The sequence below is a fragment of the Callithrix jacchus genome, chromosome 18, assembly GCF_049354715.1.
Source record: "Callithrix jacchus isolate 240 chromosome 18, calJac240_pri, whole genome shotgun sequence".
Taxonomy (NCBI): domain Eukaryota; kingdom Metazoa; phylum Chordata; class Mammalia; order Primates; family Cebidae; genus Callithrix; species Callithrix jacchus.
This window is the reverse complement of record NC_133519.1, coordinates 5296644-5318076: the sequence shown is the minus strand read 5'-3', so window position 1 is coordinate 5318076 and position 21433 is coordinate 5296644. Positions and strand designations below refer to the sequence as shown.

Here is a 21433-nt window from a genome sequence, read left to right as displayed (position 1 = left end):
GTCTGGGTGGCTAAGTTAAGACCCGGCGTGATTCTGTGTGCACAGATAGATACACAAAAGGGAAAGAGCCCCTCCTCGCCGGAAGCACAACCTCTGCCCTCTGGGGCATTACACATTCCTCCGCGCCGGAAGAACGCGTCGCGCCTCGCGTCGCCTCACCTCGCCCAGTCGGCTTCCCTCTATACCGTAGCACTGATAAAGGAGATGTGCCCCTCTTCAAACCCCACCAAGAGCGAGCCGCGTGGAGTCGTTGGACTGGGCTGAACTTTGGCAGGCAAGGGGAGAAACAGCCATACTGGGCTGCCGGGCAAAAAAGGCATAAGGAAGGGTCAGACACACAGGCTTCGCGCCGCTGCGGAAGGATTCTGTTTCCTGCAGGGAGCCGAGGGCTTTGACAGCACGGTAACTTCCGGAAAAGTCCTGAACCTCAGAGGAAAAGCCCTGAGAGAAACAATAACAAACGGGAGCAGGAAGCGATTCTGGGGTTTCTGTGTTGAACAGTTCTCGTCCGCGAAGATGCGCTTCGGCCTGTGTCAGGGGACGTGAACAAACTCGGCTTCAGCCAGCTTTTCACCACCTGTTCCCCACGGGGACCCCCGCCCCCGCCGTTGCAATGGCGGGCGTGGGGCCGGGGGGCTACGTGGCGGAGTTCGTGTCACCCCCAGAGTGCCCTGTCTTTGAGCCGAGCTGGGAGGAGCTCACAGATCCTCTCAGCTTTATCGCTCGCATCCGGCTTTTGGCGGAGAAAACCGGCATCTGCAAAATTCGGCCGCCCAAGGTACCTCAGTCTGTGAAGAGAGCGGGAGAAGGAAGAATGGGGGAGTCCATGCCCTGGGTTTAGCCTTACTTTTCTGGTCCTTCTGTTCTTTTATATGTACTCTCTCTGTTTTGCGACAACTGGAGGCTGTTTCTGGATATTTTTGCCTCGGTTTCTTTTGTGGTCTTACGTAGACACATCTGAACGCGAGAAAGTGGTGTCTCTGGGGCCTCTTCCGCCTAGAACTCGGGAACTGATACTTTTCTCAGCTGTGGGCAAGGGTAACAAAAGGCTTTAGGCCTTTCGTTAAGCAATATGGTGCTTAAAGTACAGTATTATGACATGACATACTCTTCCCTCGCGTATCTTCATTATGGTTTGATAGTCGGCTATCTCTTTATTCAAGACCTGCTTGCATCAAATAATTTGCAGGCCTTATCTCAGGGTTAGGGTTTCTCAAAAGCTAATCTGAGCTCTAGTCCTCCAGGATGCTATCGCTAGACAAGAACTCCAGACTAATTATGGCTGCAGTGAAAAGTCTTACCGGGGGAAGAAAATTTAGAGGTTTAGGAAGAATTGGTCTATAATGGAGGTGGAAGGAAATGTTGAAATCTCTTGACATAGGGAACTAAACATCAACGATTTTAGAATCAGTTATTGCAGATAATTAGGTTTGCCTGTAAGGTTAATTATAATCTCGACTTTGAGGTAAGGAGACACTATCCCTTGTGTGGAGGGAATTAATGCCCAAAGAGGTTGAGTTAAAGTGCTCCAGGTCAAAAGGTGTTTTTCTGTACCCATTAGACCAAGCGCTTTTTAAATGATGTTACTGGACCACTTGGCACCAGGGTCAACTGGATGCTTGTTTAAATGCAGATTTCTAGGCTTCTCGTTGTGGAAGTTTCTGCTTTTCTAGCAACTAATCTTAGATAATTCTTCATGTAAGTTGAGGTTTTTGAACCATCGCTTTAGTCATTGCTTCTTGAAGACACATTTTGCTTTATGTTTGCAAGTCTGGGTAAGTTAAAACACCAGATGTGAGATCCTGGGCAAGTAGCAAAGTATATTTTGAACCTAGATTAGTTTTTCTGATTCTAAAACAGACATAATGCTTTCACTATGTTGAATGAATTTGTTTAAGATTATAGGCTATTCATTTCAAGCAGAGGATTAACAAATAATTGCTGTGATGATATGCAATGCCATTCTCCAAAAACTTCCATTTAACCCTTTTTTCTATCATAATGACCTCATGTTAACATCTCAAGCATTGAAGGTTTTCCTAAATCATGTTTTAATCTACTCTTGAATTTATTCATTAGAAATTCTATTCAAGGTTATTCGATTAAAAAAAAAAGCTTTTTTTTTTAACTTAAAAAATGCTGGAAGCTGAAATAATGCTTTCTCTTTTTATGTCACATTATTGAAAATAAATCTTGTTTACACTTGGAATTTAATTTTAGTATTGGTAGATTCTTTAGTTTCCAAGGTAAGGGTTTTTTTTCCTACTTCTCACATTTAAAAATAAGTTTACTACTATTTAGGCCAAATCAAAGTATGTTCTTTAGATCCCATGTGAAATATGCTATCTCATTTTAGTTATATTGCAATCTGAAAATTGTTCTTGTTTTGTGTGTTTGCTTATTATTATTACTTTTTTTTGAATATTTGGGTTTCCAGGAGGTGGGCTTTGAACAAAACATCTGTGTAACATAAAGTGCTCTGTCACATTACACATAACTTTTAAAAAGTTTAAATAAATAAGTTCTTTTTCAAAGTTTCTTTTTAATTTTTAATTCTACCCTTAAAAAAAATTTTTTTTTCTTTGAGATGGAGTTTCAGTCTTGTTGCCGAGGCTGGAGTGCAATGACGTGATCTTGGCTCACTGCAACCTCCTGACTCCTGGGTTCAATCAGTTCTGCCTCAGCCTCCCAGGTAGCTGGGATTACAGGCATGCACCACCGGTTAATTTTGTATTTTTAGTGGAGACATGGCTTCTCCATGTTGGTCAGGCTGGTCTCCAACTCCCGACCTCAGGTGATCTGCCCGCCTTGGCCTCTCAAAGTTCTGGGATTACAGGTGTGAGCCACTGCCCCCTGCTCCCTTTTTGTCTTTAAAAATTTTTTTTTTCATTTTGGTAAAACTGTATGTTTACTAGACACTGCTTTGTCATATATGACCTCAGTGATTTTCACTTGAGTAACTTGGGAAAGCATAATTGTGGGATATAAATAGTGGGACTGGTTTGAAGACGATTGCTTCTCCGAGCAATACAGGTTTAGTGTCCCTACTTTAAAAATTCCAGATCTACCCCCTTACAGTAGATTCATAGTGAGCTAAAAAAATAAAAATAAAAAAAAATCCAGATCCAAAATGCTCCAAAATCTGAAACCAGGTTACCCTGAAACATTATTATTCTTTTTCTTTTATAGAGACAGGTTCTCACTCTGTTGCTTGGGCTGATCTCAAGCTCCTGGGCTCAAGTGATTCTCCTGCCTCAGCCTCCCAATATGCTGGGATTGCAGGTGTGAGCTACTGATTCTAGCTTGAACAGATTACTTTTTTCATTGTATTAATGGTATGTTATATTTTTCCTGTTAACTACTTATGTGGGAATAAGTGTAAGGAAATAATTGTTTATTGGTAGCTTGTAAATGCAGAGTCAGAAATTATGGTGATGCCAGACAACTACAGATTGTCCACACGGGTGGCTGAGATAGTGACACCTTTCCTTTCTGATGGTCCAGTGTACACATGCATTATGCACCAGATTATTAAAAATATCGTATAAAATTTCCTTTAGGCTACATGTATAACTTTATGTGAAATAAAAGAATTTTGTATTTAGACTTGGGTCTCATCTCCAATATATCTCATTATGTATATGCAGATACTCCAGAATATGGAAAGTGAAATCCAAAACACTTCTCATCCCAAGCATTTCGTGTAAGGGATACTCAACCTGTATTAAAATTATTTTATCTAAAAAATTTGCTCATTTTGTTTCTATAATAAAGAAGACTTATAAGTTAGTCTATTATCACCATGATTTGTGGCAAAAACCCCCTTTAAGGGAATAAATAACCCATTCCTTGCTTACATACCACTGTGTTTTGAAAAAACTCTTTCTATTTAGGACTGGCAGCCTCCATTCGCCTGTGAAGTAAAAAGCTTTCATTTCACTCCAAGAGTCCAGCGCCTGAATGAACTTGAGGTTAAGTGTTGTGTCACCATTTCTTCTTCCTGATTTATTCTTTATTGTTAGGGCTGTAGGTAGAGAACTTTGCACAGCCTAGAGTTTGTGTTAATTGGTACTGACTGGAATAGTTACTTGATGTTTGGAGGAAGAGTGTGCTTTTTAAAAAAATTGTGCAAAGCAGTTACGGTTCTTCCATTTAACTGAGATCACGAGAAACTATCTGTAGCTCTGTTTTTCTAGTGGAAATGTTCAATGCTTAGCTTCAGAGACTTAGAATTCCTGAATTCTACTTTCTCTATTGTTTCTTACTCTGCTAAAATTTTTGTTAATCTCGGAAGATTCTGTCTTCCTTGGTTCTTGGAAAATGGATTCTTAAATCCTGTTTTAAAATCCTAGTTTTCAAAGTTTTTTCTTTTGTTTTGGTTTCGGTTTTAATGGAACTTTGTCAGGACTGTTAATCTAATTTATTAAGATCTTCCTTTGGCCGGGTGCAGTGGCTAAGGCCTGTAATCCTAGCACTTTGGGATGCCAAGGTGGGTGGATCACAAGGTCAAGAGTTCGAGACCAGCCTGGCCAATATGGTGAGACCCCCCCGTCTCTACTAAAAATACAAAAATTAGCTGGGTGTGGTTGTGGGCCCCTGTAGTCCCAGCTACTCGGGAGGCTAAGGCAGGAGAATTGCTTGAACCCAGGAGGCGGAGGTGGTGGAGGTTTGCTGAGATCGCGCCATGGCCCTCAGCTGAGCAACAGAGTGAGACTCCGTTTCACACACACTTAAAGATCTTCCTCTAAGTATTACTGATTTATCTTACGTTTTCTAAATAGAAGACTATGTGTTGCTGTTTTTCTTGTCTGCTGATTTTTAGAAGGTTCTTCATTGTGATATTAAAACTTTTAGAGTACAGAAGGAAAATCATTGATAGAAAAGGTTTATTATGTCATTCTGAGTTTTTTTTTTTCTTTTCCCTCAAAACATTTCTGAGAGTTTATTACATACTTTTTTTTTTTTTTTGAGACAGAGTATTGCTTTGTTACCCAGATGAGACTGTAGTGGTGTGATCTTGGCTCATGCAACCTCTACCTCCCAGGTTCAAAAACGATTCTCCTGCCTCAGCCTCCTTAGTAGCTAGTTTTACAGTAGCTGGGATTACAGCCAGCATGCCCGGCTAATTTTTGTATTTTTAGTAGAAACGGAGTTATGCCATTTTGGCCAGGCTGGTCTAGAACTCCAGACCTCAGGTGATCCGCCCGCCTCAGCCTCCCAAAGTGCTGGGATTCTAGGCATGAGCCACCATGCCTGGCCACAGTACATCTTTTTTCTTTTTAGTCTCTTGTAATTAGATACTTGATGAAGCATCTCAATATAAGTGAGGTTGAGGGATGACGCACCAAAAGTGTGCATATTTACCTGTGGATGAAATGACAGAATGTTAGACACTGAGGAGGATCTGATTTACTGAATTTTCTGGTCAGCATAAAGTTGAACAAACTTAAAAAAATTATTTTGGTTGCCAGGATAACTTTTAAAATAAATCAGAGTAACTTTTTTGCCTGAATGAATAGTTTGTTAGAAGTCTTTTGCATCTTTATTATTGGCTGGTTTTACAGGGTTGGACTAAGCAATAATGAAAAGTCTTTGAATTTCTTGAAAGAAGTGAGTACCTCTATTACAGTGGTCCCCAACGGTTTTGGCACCAGGGACTGGTTTCATGGAAGACAGTTTATCCATGGATGGATGGGAGTATGGGGGATGGTTTTGGGATGAAACTGTTCCATCTCAGGTCATCAGACATTTGTTAGATTCTCATAGGCGTGCACAACCTAAATCCCTTGCATATGCAGTTCATAGTAGGGTTTGTGGGAATCCTTGCCTGCTCACCTGCCCGCTGCTGCTGCTCACCTCCTGCTGTGCGGCTGGGTTCCTAATAGGCCACTGATGGGTACCAGTCCACAGCCTGGTGTTTGGGGACCCCTGCTCTGTTATACTCATTCCTTTCAATCATAACTTAGTTCTTATTTCTGTATTTTAATAATTTTAGGCAATGACCAGAGTGAGACTGGATTTCTTGGATCAACTAGCAAAATTTTGGGAACTTCAAGGATCTACTCTGAAGATCCCTGTGGTAGAGAGAAAAATCCTGGATCTGTATGCTTTGAGCAAGGTGAGGCTTATACTGGTTTAGAAATTAGAGCAGAGGCTTGTGAATTTAGGAATTTAAAATGAATTTGGTGGGAAATATTGCTTCCAATGGAGGATTTGTTTGATAGATGCCCTAGCTGGGCATGGTGGCATGTACCTATAATCCCAGCTACTCAGAAGGCTGAGGCAGGAGAATTGCTTGAACCTGGGAGGTGGAGGTTGAGGTGAGCTGAGATCGCGCCATTGCCCTCCAGCCTGGGCAATAAAAGTGAAACTCCATTTCCAAAAAAAAAAAAATGAAATGCACATTTGAATAAATGGAAATGACAGACCTCAAAGTTATCTTTAAAAGTTACTTTATATTTGTTAATGAGACTAATATTTATCGGGCTCTGTGATATGCAATATGCAAAATAAATGACTATAGCCTGCTAATATTATATTGTACTGCATGTACAACGTTCTGTGTTGATCTTGTCATCTTTTTTTGTTGTTGTTGTTACTTAATTGAAAATTTGGGCCAGGCACAATGGCTCACGCCTGTCAACTGAGCACTTTAGGAGGTTGAGGTGGGAGGATCACTTGAGCCTAGGAGTTAAGAGACTAGCCTGGCAACATGGCAAAACCCTGACTCCGATAAAATTAGAAAAAGTTAACTGGGCATCGTGGTGCACACCTGTAGTCTCAACCACTCAGGAGACTAAGGTGGGAGGATCACGTGAATCCGGAAAGTCAAGGCTGCAGTGAGCTGTGATTATGCCGCTGTTCTCCAGCCTGGCGCCTGGTGACGGAGTGCGACTCTGTCTCAAAAAATAAAATAAAATAAAAATAAAGGGACTCATGTTACTCACCATTCTTATGTATAGTATATATTAGTTTTGTTAATAACTATATGTAGCGTTAATGACTAATTGAGGCCAGCATTGTTGGGTAGGATGAACAATAGCTCAGAAACTTAAGGGTGAAGAGTTTAGATAAATTTTCGTCCAAATTGTGTTAACTTTTTAACATTATATTCCCTAATGTTATAATGTGAAGAAAACTAACTGACCTGCAAGCTGAGATTATAACAACATTGAAATATGTTTTGTTAATACAATAATACAAGTTTATTATTGCTTAATTATCTGAGAAATTTTGCAAAACAGCTTCTTTTTGTGGCCTTCCATACTTACAATTTATGTACTATTTTGAAATAGAAATTTATTCTCATTTAAATTGCAGTTAATTTTGGAAGATTTCACTTTCAAGGAAAAAAAGTAAGAGTAATCAGCCACCTGTGGTGGTGCATACCTATAATCCCAGCACTTTGGGAGGCTGAGGTGGAAGGATTGCTTGAACCTAGGAGTTCGAGACCAGCCTGGGCAACATAGTGAGACTCTGTCTCTACAAAAAATTAAAAAATAAATAATCTGGGCATGGCGGTGGACTCCTATAGTCCTAGCTAATCAGGAGGCTAAGGCAGGAGGATCTCGAGAGCCAGGAGGTCAAGACTGCAGTGAACCATCATCATTCTACTGCATTTTAGACTGGGTGACAGAGCAAGACCCTGTCTCCAAAAAAAAAAAAAAGATGTTAGAATAATCATATTTATCTTTTATGATATGTTTTAAAATTAGTGTCAGGTCAGAATTCTCTTGCTAAAAAATTTGGGAAGTATGGTCTAATGCTAAAATACAGCTTGAGACTTAGTCAGGTGATGAGGTTAGTAAGCACTGTGCCAAAAGTGTTCTACTGCAGTTATATGAAAACCTATGGTGCTCAAGAACAAATTATGCTAAATTTGAGGCCTAGGGTTACTATAGGGAACCATTAGGATAAAAATTTGTTTTAAGAACTTAATTTTGATGTTTTCATTCAGTCAGAACTTACCTATTACATTTTGCTGTATGATGCTGTTTAAGGTTCTGAATGTGTTTGACTGTTACTTGAATAAAATATAAAAAATTTTCAAAAATTGGCCGGGGTAGTGGCTTACACCTGTAATCCCAGCACTTTGGAAGGCTGAGGTGGGTGGATCACCTGAGGTCAAGAGTTCAAGACCAGCCTGGCCAACACGATGAAAACTTGTCTCTACTAAAAATACAAAAATTAGCTGGGTGTGGTGGTAGGCACCTGTAATCCCAGCTACTTGGAAGTTTCAAGCAGGAAGTTGCTTGAAACCAGGAGGCAGAGATTGTAGTGGGCTTGAGATAGCACCACTGCACTCCAGCCTGGGCAACAAAAGTAAAACTCTGTCTGAAAAAAAAAAAAATTGTTTTTCAAAAATTATTATTATTTTTATTTTTTATTTTTTTGAGTCGGAGTTTCACTCTTGTTGCCCAGGATAGAGTGCAATGGCACAATCTCGGCTCACTGCAACCTCCGCCTCCTGGGTTCAAGCGATTCTCCTGCCTCAGCCTCCTGAGTAGCTGGGATTACAGGCATGTCCCACCACGCCTGGCTAATTTTGCATTTTCAGTAGAGACGGAGTTTCTTTTTTTTTTTTTTTTTTTTTTTTTTTTTGAGACAGAGTTTCGCTCTTGTCACCCAGGCTGGAGTGCAATGGCGCGATCTCGGCTCACCGCAATCTCCGCCTCCTGGGTTCGGGCAATTCTCCTGCCTCAGCCTCCTGAGCAGCTGGGATTACAGGCACACGCCACCATGCCCAGCTAATTTTTTGTATTTTGAGTAGAGATGGGGTTTCACCATGTTGACCAGGATGGTCTCGATCTCCTGACCTCTCGATCCACCCGCCTCGGCCTCCCAAAGTGCTGGGATTACAGGCGTGAGCCACCGCGCCCGGCCGAGAGACAGAGTTTCTTGATGTTGATCAGGCTTGTCTCGAACTCCCAACCTCAGGTGATACACCCACCTCAGCTTCCCAAAGTGCTGGGGTTACAGGAGTCAGCCACCATGCCTGGCCCTCGAAATTTATTTTGTCATTAATAACAGTATGTTGTGATACTCTTTAATGAAGCTCTTTCCACTTTTTTTTTTTAGAAAGAGTCTCACTTTGTTGCCCAGATTGGAGTGCAGTGGCACAATCTTGGCTCACTGCAACCTCCACCTCCCAGATTCAAGTGACTGTCATACCTCAGCCTCCTGAGTAAATGGGGCTGGGATTACAGGTGCATGCCACCAAACCTGGCTAATTTTTGTGTTTTTAGTAGAGATGGGGTATTATCACATTGGCCAGGCTGGTCTTAAACTCCTGACCTCAAATGATCTACCCACCTTGGCCTCCCAAAGTGTTGGGATTATAGGTGTGAGCCACTGTGCCTGGCCACATTTTTATTTCTTGTTTTCATAAATACCCTAAGGAATTTACTAGAGTATTTATTAATCGTGTAAGTAGTAATCTATTAAATTGAAACTTTTGGTATCAGTGATAAGGAATTTACTAGAGTATTTATTAATAGTAGGAGTAGTAACCTATTAAATGGAAACTTTTGGTATCAGTGATTTTTCAATTAATAGATAAACCTCAGGTTTAATCTGATGATAAGTTAAATTGCATTATTTGGTTTTCTTTTCTTTTCCTTTTTTTTTTTTTTTTGAGACAGTGTCTTCTTCTGTTGCCCAGGTTAGAGTGTAGTAGCACGATCTCAGCTTACTGCAACTACCTGCCTCCTGGGTTCAAGTGATTCTCCTGACTCAGCCTCTGCAGCAGCTGGGACTGCAAGCCTGAGCCACCATGCATGGCTAATTTTTGTATTTTTAGTAGAGACAGGATTTCACCATGTTGGCCAAGCTGGTCAAGAACTCCTGACCTCAAGTGATTGCCCATCTCACCCTCTCAAAGTGCTGGGATTACAGGCGTGAGCCACTGAGCCCGACCACATTTTTCTGGTTTTCTGAAGTTATAGAATTTCAATCAGGAAAGGGCTTTTAGGGGTAACCTAGTCTGAATACTTAGTTGTTCACAATTCTCTTTACAACATTTGTCGTTCAGACTGTTTAACACCATCTTGAGAATCCCATTTACTTTTAAGGTTCAAACTACTAATAAAGTACACTTTATTGAAATATTTGGAAAAAAACCTGGGTGCGGTGGCTCACGCCTGTAATTCTAGCACTTTGGGAGGCCAAGGTGGGTGGATCACCTGAGGTCAGGAGTTCAAGACCAGCCTGGCCAACATGGTAAAGCCCATCTTAAAAAAAAAAAAAAAAAGAATGAAATATTCGGAAAACTTACTGAAAATGCATTGTAATTAAAGGTTAAGTGTGCTTATCTGAGGGTTTATTGGAGTCCTGTCTTTTGTGGGGTTTTTTAAGTCCTCATGGACATCTTTCCCCTAACCTGTGAGAACATTTGCAAAACAGATTTAAAGCTAAAAGACAAACTTCGATTTGTAGTTATTTTGTTTGTAATACTTTTGTTCCCTAAATGTCATTGTGAGATTTCTGCTTCTCACATTAACTTTTTTCTTTTATATTGAGGTGTAGCTTACAGTGTAAGCTACAAATTTTAAGTGTACAGTTCAATAAATCTTTATATATGTATACACCTGTTTTGTAGCCATCACCCAGATCAAGATATATCACTTTTCTTTTTGCTTTTGAGACGGAGTCTTGCTCTGTCACCCAGGCTGGAGTGCGATGGCATGGTCTCAGCTCACTGCAGCCTCCATCTCCAGGGTTCAGGCGATTCTCCTGCTTCAGCCTCCCAAGTAGCTAGGATTCTCCCCCACACCCGGCTACTTTTTCTATTTAGTTGGGACAGGGTTTCACCATGTTGGCCAGGCTGGTCTTGAACTCCTGATCTTGTGATCCACCTGCCTCGACCTCCCAAAGTCTTGGGATTACAGGCGTGAGCCACTGCGCCCGGCTGATGCATAACATTTTCATAACACTCTAGTGGGTTCTTTCATCTCTCTCCCAGTCAGTACTTCACAAAAGTAATTTATTCTGACCCTTATCAATGGGTGACTGTTTATTTCATTAACGTGACATTTTATTCTAGCAAGAGGCTTGGGCTGAAAACCGCAGAAAATACCAAGAGTTCGCATGTTTTAAGGTTGTTAGTGGTGTCCTTTCTTTTTTTAAAAAAAGTTTATTTTTGGCTGACAGTTTATTGGCATCTATTGAGTTTTGTTTTTTATAGATATGATTTGAAAATACTGTGATTCACATTGCATTTTAATGGGAAGCATATTTTCAGTCTTAGTCATTAAGTCATCAATGTGATGGATTCCTGTTTTGATTAAATCACATCTTTCTCCCTATTATTTTTAATAATAAAAAGTATTACTAGGCCAGGCACGGTGGCTCATGCCTGTAATCCCAGCAATTTGGGAGGCTGAGGCAGATGGATCATGAGTTCAAGATCATAATCTTGAACTGGCCAACATGATGAAAACTTGTCTCTACTAAAAATACAAAAATTAGCTAGGTGTGGTGACTTGCGCCTGTGATACCAGCTACTTAGGAGGCTGAGGCAGGAGAATCGCTTGAATCCCGGAGGTGGAGGTTTCGGTGAGCCTAGCTCGCACGCACCACTGCACTCCATTCTGGTGACTCCATCTCAAAAAAAAAAAAAAAAAGAAGTATTACTTGGAATGCCTGTAATTTAACAGACTTCTATATTACTAATTACTGTTTTTATAACCACTTCAGCAAGAAGCATTCAATCTAGCCCTTCTCTTTAAAACATTTTTATTCTTGTCAAAGTAGTACACTTTTAAAAAAAACAAGGCTTTGGCTGGGTACGGTGGGCTCACACTTGTAATCCCAGCACTTTGGGAGGCCAAGGCAGGAGGATCATTTGAATACAGGAGTTCTAGACCAGCCTCCTGGTCTAGACATAGGGAGACCCTGTCTCTACAAAAAAATTTTAAAAGATTACCTGATTGTGGTGGCACATGCCTATAGTTGCATCTACTCGAGAAGCTGAAGCTGGAGGATTGCTTGAGTCCAGGAGTTTGAGGCTATGATACCTCTGATTGCACCACCTGGGCGACAGAGTAAGACCCTGTTTCTTAAAAAAAAAAAGAGAAAAAAAAGAAGGCAGCTTAAAATGAAAATCAGCATCTCCCTTAATCTCCACCCCCATTCCCACTCCTCAGAGCTAATCACTTTCAGTTCTTTTAGTGGTTTCTGATTTTGATCCTCATATTTCCAAACAATATGCTCATTATGCTATTTTTTCTTTTCTCAGCTTTAAATGTTGTATATTGATTTCCTCCTGTTGAAGATGGAGAATGGGTGTAAGAGATCTTAAGTCCTCCCATACTTTATGTTCCTCTTCCCCTTCTAGTGTAGTTACATTTATATGTTCCTCTTCCCCTTCTAATGTAGTTACATTAATTTTTTATTAATCTAAAATTAATACTGTGAAAAATATATTTTCAAACTTTCCAGCAGAAATATACATCGCTCATTATGCTTCTACCCATCAGATAATCTGTCAGCTTTATTTTCTTGGAGCCATTCTTCCAGGAGTCTTTTTTACCTCAGATCTTGACTGGTTGTTTCTTAAAGTTCGGCTGTCAGTCTGGAACTTCCTTTTATTGCCATCATTCTGGGAATTCCTTGGCCTTTTTCCTTGTTGCAAGTCTTCCTTTTACTTGGTTTACTCTCATTTTGGTGAAACGTTTCTTCTGCTAGTTTCATGAGAAAGATAGTAGTGGGATGTAAATTTTTTAGGACTTCTTGCTTGTGTAAAAATGTTCTGCCCTTATACTTTCTTAGTAGTTTGGTGGGGTTTAAAAGTCTAGATTGTGAATCATTTTACTGTAGTATGTGTAAAGCTTTACTCCATTGCCTTGGTGAGAACGATGCTATATTAATTCTTGTTTTTTTGTGTGTGTGACTTTTTTTTCCCTGAAGATTTAGGATCTTACCTTTATTCCCAGGGCTTTGAAATTTCACAGTGATAATGTATTGGTATGTGTTTATTTTCATTCACTGTTTTTATGGCTCTCAATAACCTCTCTTATCTGATAACTCATTTCTTCCAGTTCTTCTAATTTTTCCTGTATTCTTTGATAAGTTTATTATTTTTTCTCTTCTTCTGGACTATTTGTTAGTTAGATATTAGACTTGTTAGGCTGGTCCTCTAATTTACTTACCTATTGCTTTCTTAGTTCAGCATCCCTTCTGTTCAAACTTTGCTGAGAGTAAATCTCCAGTTTTCTGCTGGGGCTAGAGAGGGATAGTTGCCTGGAGGAGGTCTGTTTACACAGGTCTTCACAATCTCATTCTCGCTGCATTGCCACCCTTAATTTTAGAGGTACTGCTGCTTTTGCTTCTTAAGCCTTTTTTTTTTTTTTTTCTCTTTTTTTAGAAAAGGGAGGAAGGGCGTCCTCTTAAGCCTTTCCAGGTTCTATGTTGCAAAAGCTTCTCTGGCTTTTCTCTGTTGCAGGGCACTTAGTTTTAAACTTGTAGTTTAAAAGTACACCTGGTTTTTCTGTTTTGTTTATTGCTTTGGCTTGTTAGATATCTCTAGCTTCAAAATATTGTTTACATTTCTTTGTATTTGGTTTCTTTCTTGGTCTATTTGACCCCTTGAGAGGATGCCTTTTTGTTTCTTTCTGGTCTTTCTACTGGAGTTTTTAGAGGGATCTTTTAAGTAGAAGACTGTTCTTTACGTATGTTAAAACTGTCTCTATTCCCAGCCATTTTGGTCTTGAGTGATACTACTTTTTGGTCAAGTTTTGATAAAGGGCTTGTCTTCATTGTGTTCAGTTCAAGTGCATGCCGTATGTCTTTATAGAGCAGGGTTCATAGTGATATTTCTGGTGACAATGCTGTGATGTAGTACATGGCAAACATTTGGAATAAATGGTTTATATTTTATATTTTATTTTTATTTATTTGTTTTTGAGACAACACTGTTGCCCAGGCTGGAGTGCAGTGGCCTGATCCCAGCTCACAGCAACCCCCGCCCCCCAGGTTCAAGTGAGTCTACTGCTTCAGCCTCCCAAGTAACTGGGATTACAGGTGCCTGCCACGATGCGTGGCTCATTTTTGTACTTTTAGTAGAGATAGGGTTTCACCATGTTGGCCAGGCTGGTTTGGAACTCCTGACCTCAGGTGATCCACCTGTGTCAGCCTCCCAGTGTACTGGGATTGTAGGCATGAGCCACCGTGCCCTGGTTTATATTTTAAAATTATGCATGATAATCCTTGAATCTGTCAGCTGAAGAAATACAGGTATAAGGTTTTGCGTGTTTTTTGGTTAGATTGTTAGAGTATTGTATACATGGAGCCTAAGTAATGGTTTTGTTTTCTATGTGAGATAGTTTATTCCTTTGTCATGGCCATATCCTGGCTGCTACTAATCACCAGAACTGAGTGGGACATCATGACTGGATCCATGCAGATATGTCATAACTAATGGAAATTTAGCTTGAAATGCTTTCAATACAAAGCAGATTACTATGTAAAAGTGATTATTGTATGGGATAGTAAAGATTAGCCAATTTATCTTATTTTCTACCTTAATAAATTCTGTACTCCGTATCAGTAAATCTACTTCAGTCTAACCTTTCCTCAGTGTTCCTTCATAATCTTCCATAGAAAACTCTTGTCCTTTTGAAAAACTATGGCCTGTTTTTCAAAACCGTTCTTTATATTCATGGTTTGATTGACATTTTTGTTAAGTTCTGTAAGTTACTTGGTATTTCTAAATTCAGGATTTATGTTTATTTGTGTTATATAACATTTTCATGTCTATTTTTGTCTGTTTTTATTCTTATTTCATACTGTGAGTTCCTTGAGTACATAAGTTTTATATGTGTATTTAGTTTTCTCACAGTGCATACTATACAAAGTATTAATTCATTAAATATTTTTAAATGCTTGGTTTGAAGGTAGGCATAATAATATTAATTAAATTTTAAACCTCTGTAAATCATTGTTTCTATTTCTTACTCTAAATGTTGACAGATTTCAGTTTGGTTACATACTCATTGAAAGGAAAATTTGAAATTTAAGCCCAGAATAATTTTTCTATTTAGTAGACATAGAGTCAGGATGCTTGAATCTACTTTTTTTCTCTAAGAAACTTTTACTTGCTTTTCAGATTGTTGCCAGCAAAGGAGGTTTTGAAATGGTCACCAAAGAGAAGAAATGGTCTAAAGTGGGTAGTCGCTTGGGATATCCGCCAGGAAAAGGAACTGGGTCTCTTTTGAAGTCACATTATGAAAGAATTCTCTACCCATATGAGCTTTTCCAATCTGGTGTGAGCCTTATGGTGAGATGCATCATTCTTTTTAGAAAAAGTTGATAAATCCAGTTGCTCAAGTATAAACTTTAGACTATGTTTAACCCAAGTTAGCAGGCACCAAAATTTGGGGAAGCAAAGTGTATGTCATAGTGTAAAATTATAGCTATTTTTGGTGGTTTGCAAAATAAAGCATAATGGGAATGAAGAGTATTTTTTTATTTATTTAAAATAAACCTTTATGACTGAAAGTTTTTGAAAAAGTCCTCCTGTTTGTTTCATGTATTTTTTAACAACAGCTTTATTAGGTATAATTTATATACCATAGAATTCACCCTTTGTGGGTGCACAGTCAGTAAGCTTTAAGAAGTTTCTACATTTATGCAGCAATCACTGTGATCCAGTTTTAGAGTACTTCCACTAGCCCCCAGAATTGTCTTGTTCATTTGTAGTTGGTTCCTGTTCCACTCCCACACACAGGCAATTCCTAACCTGTTTTCTGGCTCTATAGTTTTGCCTTTTCTAGAAATTTCACCTAGGTGTAATCATACAATATGATTTTGTGTCTGGCCTTTTTCACTTAGCCTAATGTTTTCAGAGTTCAGCCGTGTTGGCTGGGTGTGGTGGATTGCTTGAGGCCAGGAGTTTGAGACCAGTCTGGGCATCATGGTGAAACCCTGTTTCTACTAAAAGTTAAAAAAACTAGCCAGATGTGGCATGCGCCTGTGGACCCAACTACTCCAGATACTGAGGTGAGAGGATTGCTTCAGCCTGGGAGACAGAGGTTGCAGTAAGCTGAGATCGTGCCACTGCACTCCAGCCTGGGTGACAGAGTAAGACCCTGTCTCAAAAAAAAAAAAAATTCATCCACATTATAGCATGTGTCAGTACTTGATTTTTATGGCTGAATAATACTCAGCTGCATGGATATACCACATTTTGTTTATCCACTTACCAGGATATTTAAATTGCTTCCAGTTTATGGCTATTATGAATACTGTGAATATTCATATACAAGTCTTTGTGTGGACATATGTTTTTATTTCTCTTGGGTAGATACTTGGGAGTGGAATCACTGGGTTATATGTTAAGTTTATGTATAAATATTTTTTTTTTTTGAGACAGAGTCTTGCTCTGTTGCCCAGGCTGCAGTACAGTGGTGCAATCTCGGCTCGCTGCAACCTCTGCCTCCTGGGTTCAAGCGATTCTCCTACCTTAGCCTCCTGAGTAGAGTAGTTGGTACTACAGGTGCATGCCACCATGCCCAGCTAATTTTTGTATTTTTAGTAGAGATAGTGTTTGACCATGTTGGCAAGGCTTGTCTGGAACTCTTAACTTCAAGCAATCCGCCCACCTTTGTCTCCCAAAGTGCTCGGATTATAGGCGTGAGCCACTGTGCCTGGCGTGTGTAAATTTTTAAGAACTGTCAATTTGTTTTCCAAAGTAGTTGAATCATTTACTTTCCCACCAGTAATACAGATGCTTCCAGTTTTTCTACATCCTGGCCAACACTTGGTATTGTCAGTTTTTTAAAATTATAGTCATTCTGGTCAGTTGTATAGTGATATCTTATTGTGGTTTTAATTTGCATTTCTCAAATGACTAGTGATGTGCATATTTTCTTTTTTCTTTTACTTGAAATGGAGTCTGCTCTGTTGCTCAGGCTGGAGTGCAAGTGGCAAGATCTTTGCTCACTGCAACCTCCACCTCCTCGATTCAAGCACTTCTCCGGCCTCAGCCCCCTGAGTACTGCTGGGATTACAGATGTGTGCCTCCATGCCTGACTAATTTTTGTATTTTTAGTAGAGATGGGATATCACCATCATTTTGGTCAGGCTGGTCTTGAACTCTTGACCTTGTGATCTGCCCGCCTCTGTCTCACAAAGTGCTGGGATTACAGGCATGAGCCACTGCACCTGGCTGCATATTTTGATATTCATATTATCCATTTGTATATCTTGGTGAATTATCTGTTCAGATTTTTTTTTCTTTTTTTTTCTATTATACTTTCCTCCAGAACAGATCTTTTTTTTTTTAATTATATATATAATTTTATTGCATTTTAGGTTCTGGGGTACATGTGAAGAGCATGCAGGATTGTTGCATAGGTACATACATGGCAATGTGGTTTGCCGCCTCCATCCCCATCACATATATCTGGCATTTCTCCCCATGTTATCCCTCCCCAACTCCTTACCCCTCACTGTCCCTCCTCTAGTGCCCCCTACAGACCTCAGTGTGTGATGCTCTTCTCCCTGTGTCCATCTGTTCTCATTGTTCAACACTCGCCTATGAGTGAGAACATGCGGTGTTTGATTTTCTGTTCTCGTTTCAGTTTGCTGAGTATGATAGTTTCCAGGTTCATCCATGTCCCTACAAAGGACACGAACTCATTGTTTTTTATGGCTGCATAGTATTCCATGGGGTATATGTGCCACATTTTCCTTGTCCAGTCTATCATTGATGGGCATTTGGGTTGGTTCCAAGTCTTTGCTATTGTAAACAGTGCTGCAATGAACATATGTTTGCATATGTCATAATAGAATGATTTATAATCCTTTGGATATATACCCAGTAATGGGATTGCTGGGTCAAATGAAATTTCTATTTCTAGGTCCTTGAGGTATTGTCACATTGTCTTCCACAATGGTTGAACTAATTTACACTCCCACCAACAGTATAAAAGCCTTCCGATTTCTCCACATCCTCTCCAGCATCTGTTGTCTCCTGATTTTTTTTAACGATTGCCATTCTAACTGGCATGAGATGGTATCTCAACATAGTTTTGATTTGCATTTCCTTGATGACCAGTGATGAGCATTTTTTCATATGTTTTTTGGCCTCATATATGTCTTCTTTTGAAAAGTATCTGTTCATATCCTTTGTCCACTTTTGAATGGGTTTGTTTTTTTTCTTGTTAATCTGTTTTAGTTCTTTGTAGATTTTGGATGTAAGTCCTTTGTCAGATGGGTAGATTGCAAAAATTTTTTCCCATTCTGTTGGTTGCTGGTTCACTCTAATGATTGTTTCTTTTGCTGTGCAGAAGCTTTGGAGTTTAATTAGATCCCCTTTGTCTATTTTGGCTTTTGTTGCCAATGCTTCTTGTGTTTTAGTCATGAAGTCCTTGCCTACGCCTATGTCTGAATAGTTTTGCCTAGGTTTTCTTATAGAGTTTTTATAGTGTTAGGTCTTATGTTTAAGTCTTTAATCCATCTAGAGTTAATTTTAGTGTAAGGTGTCAGGAAGGGGTCCAGTTTCTGCTTTGTGCACATGGCTAGCCAGTTTTGCCAACACCATTTATTAAACAGGGAATCCTTTCCCCATTGCTTCTTTTTGTCAGGTTTGTCAAAGATCAGATGGTTGTAAATGTGTGGCGTTGCCTCTGAGGCCTCTGTTCTGTTCCATTGGTCTATATCTCTGTTTTGGTACCAGTACCATGCTGTTTTGATTACTGTAGCCTTGTAGTATAGTTTGAAGGCAGGCAGCATGATGCCTCCAGCTTTGTTCTTTTTGCTTAGAATTGACTTGGCTATGTGGGCTCTCTTTTGGTTCCATATGAAGTTTAAGGTGGTTTTTTCCAGGTCTGTGAAGAGGGTCATTGGTAGCTTGATGGAGATAGCATTGAATCTATAAATTACTTCAGGCAGTATGGCCATTTTCATGATATTGAGTCTTCCTAACCATAAACATGGAATGATTTTCCATTTGTTTGTGTTCTCTCTTATTTCCTTGAGCAGTGGTTTGTAGTTCTCCTTGAAGAGGTCCTTTACATCTTTTGTTAGTTGTATTCCTAGGTATTTTGTTCTCTTTGTGGCAATTGTGAATGGGAGTTTGTTCTTGATCAGATTTTCTTTTTTAATTGTATTGTTTGTCTTCTTATACTTGTAAGTTTGTTATATAGTTTGTGTACAAGTTGTTTATCAGGTAAATGATTTGTAGATCTTTTCTCCTATTCTGTGGTTTATCTTTTCATTTTTGTAATGGTGACTTTTTGAAGAACCATTTATTTATTTCTTTTTTCCTTTTATGGATTGTACTTTTGGTGTCATATTTAAGAAATCATTTCCAAAGTCACAAAGATTTTCTTCTTTGCTTTAATATAGAAATTTCATAGTTTCGGCTTTCATATTTTGATCAGTGATGCAATTTGAGGCTTTTTTTGGGTATGTGTAGTGTGAGGTAAAGATGTAAGTTTATTTTGTAGTGGGGAAGGGAATATATGAATATTGAGTTGTACCAGCACCGTTTGTTTAAAAGGCTTTTTCCCACTGATTTAACTTACCACCTTTGTTAGAAATCAGTTGACCATAGAAGTGTGGGTTTATTTTTAGGCTCTGTTGCCCTTTATTTCCCTACAGGCAGAGTCCACAAGGGAGACTAAAACACCCAACACCCCCCACTGACAACAGGCACGGCCAGGGAGCCTGGCACCCATCCTCAGCCCCAGGTCCTGTCCAGCACGAGGAGGAACACACTCAGGTGATCTCAGGCTTCTCCCTGCCCCATGAGAATGTTACAGGTAGGGAAACTGAGGCACAAAAGGCTTTGGTAATGTGCTCAAAGTCAACAGTAAGCAAGTGCGTGTCTGGGGGAGCCCAGGCCTATCACCACCATCCTAAGTTGGTCACAACCTTAGGAAGCCAAAGGCTGTGGCCCTGTCCTTCCCTGCCTTCCTTGGTGCAGTGCCCCAGGGAGACCAGATGCCAGCCTGCACCACCGGCAGCCCACACTCCAGCCACCCAGGCCCAGACCCCTTGCCTCCCCTGCCTGTGCCTGGAGCTCACTGTGATCTGGACAGCCAGCAGGCCCACCCCGGCATCCTTTGCATCGATGGTGAACTCCATGGGCAGGCTGGTGGGCATGCCAGTAGTGTTGAGCCCAGGGCCACTGGCATTCACCTTGCTGCCATCATGACTAGGCAGCACCTTGACCTTGAAGGGGCTGTGGGCATGGGTGTCATGAGCAGTTAGATAGGCTCTAGGCATCCGGCCTGGACCTCCCCTCAGGCAGCGGGCCCTGCCTCTTACCTCCGGGGTACCTCTTCATCTCCATACAGTACTGAGATGCTGTAGGGCCCTTCTCGGCTGGGCAAGTAATTGACGGTCTGGGTGCCATCAGCGTTGTCCACCACATCCACTGGCTCCACCAGGCGTGGCCCCAGGCCCAGGGACACAGCCTCAGCTCATATCCTGGGCCTCCACTCCTACCCCACCTCTCAATGGCCAGGACTCAGCCCCAGGCCTAGACCTTGCTTCATCCCCATCAGCCCGACCCTGGGAATGGCCCTGACCCTCTCTGGCACAAAAGACGCCCATCTGGGTGCCAGCTGGGACCCTTGCCTGCGTGCCTTCTTGCCACATCTGCTAAGTGACAAAGTCCTATCTGTTCTACCTCCTCCCAGTCCCCCTCCTGGCTGCACTGTCATGTGAGGCTCTTCCAAAAAAAACCTGCACACTAGCAGTCTCCTTCCTGACTCTCGGCTCCAGGCATGCAAACACTCACCTTTGGGCCCTTGCACTTTGACCTGCAATGGGGCCACATCAGCCTTGCTTGTGTCCACCTGGAAGGACTGAGGAAGGTTGGCACGAACCATGCCAGGACTCAGGCCAGGTCCAGAGCACTTGACCTTGGATGCCTCTGTCACATCATGCACAGGGACCTTGAAAGGACTGCCTGAGGGGTGGGTCAAAGGGATGGTGACTATATGAGACAGGGTGGGGACAAGCAGATAGTTCCAGCCCTGTGCTGGCTGCCACCTCCTCACCTGGTACTTGATGTCCACCATAGGTGACGTTGAGGCTGTAGGTGCCAGGCTCATAGGGGATGTACTCAACTGAGCAGCTGCCATCCTTGTTGTCCATGAAGGACCTCTTGGCCTTGGAGGGGCCCTCTACAGCCAGGCCCAAGCCTCCCGTGCCAGCTCCCCTGGTCCAAAGAGACAGCCACTCATTCTCGGGGTTCCCAGGCCCCTCGGCCACACAGGCACTTGGGGCCCCCTCACCTGGTCTCCACGGTGAACTTGTTGGTGGTGCCGCTTTGGATGCCTGGCCCATGGACACACACCCAGGAGGGGTCTCAGCCCTCGGTCACGGGCACCTGGAAGGGGCTGCTGGGCACAGGGCTGCCCTCATAGGTCACGTCCATGGAGTGCAGTCCTAGAGGAGTGCAGGCCGGGTCAGGAGGAGCCCG

General features: G+C 41.2%; 1 protein-coding gene and 1 long non-coding RNA gene across 7 annotated transcripts in view; one reads left to right on the top strand and one right to left on the bottom strand.

The window, feature by feature from the left end:
• LOC128931288 (uncharacterized) overlaps nt 1-21433 on the bottom strand; it is a 685153-nt gene that overhangs the window by 507465 nt on the left and 156255 nt on the right. The gene's annotated exons all lie outside the window — the stretch shown is intronic.
• LOC144576532 (lysine-specific demethylase 5A-like) lies at nt 394-15507 on the top strand. Of its 5 annotated transcripts, XR_013529167.1 has the most exons (5): nt 394-778; nt 3894-3971; nt 5565-5610; nt 5996-6118; nt 15104-15507. XR_013529167.1 is itself a non-coding variant. In XM_078355240.1 (4 exons), exons 1-4 carry the CDS (start codon nt 614-616, stop codon nt 15305-15307), a joined length of 570 nt encoding a protein of 189 aa, XP_078211366.1. In that variant the 5' UTR covers nt 394-613; the 3' UTR covers nt 15308-15507. The 5 variants fall into 5 exon arrangements, 3 of the variants coding, with proteins under 3 accessions (XP_078211366.1, XP_078211367.1, XP_078211368.1); XM_078355240.1 differs by lacking the exon at nt 5565-5610; XM_078355241.1 differs by lacking the exon at nt 5565-5610 and having other exon boundaries at nt 12236-15507.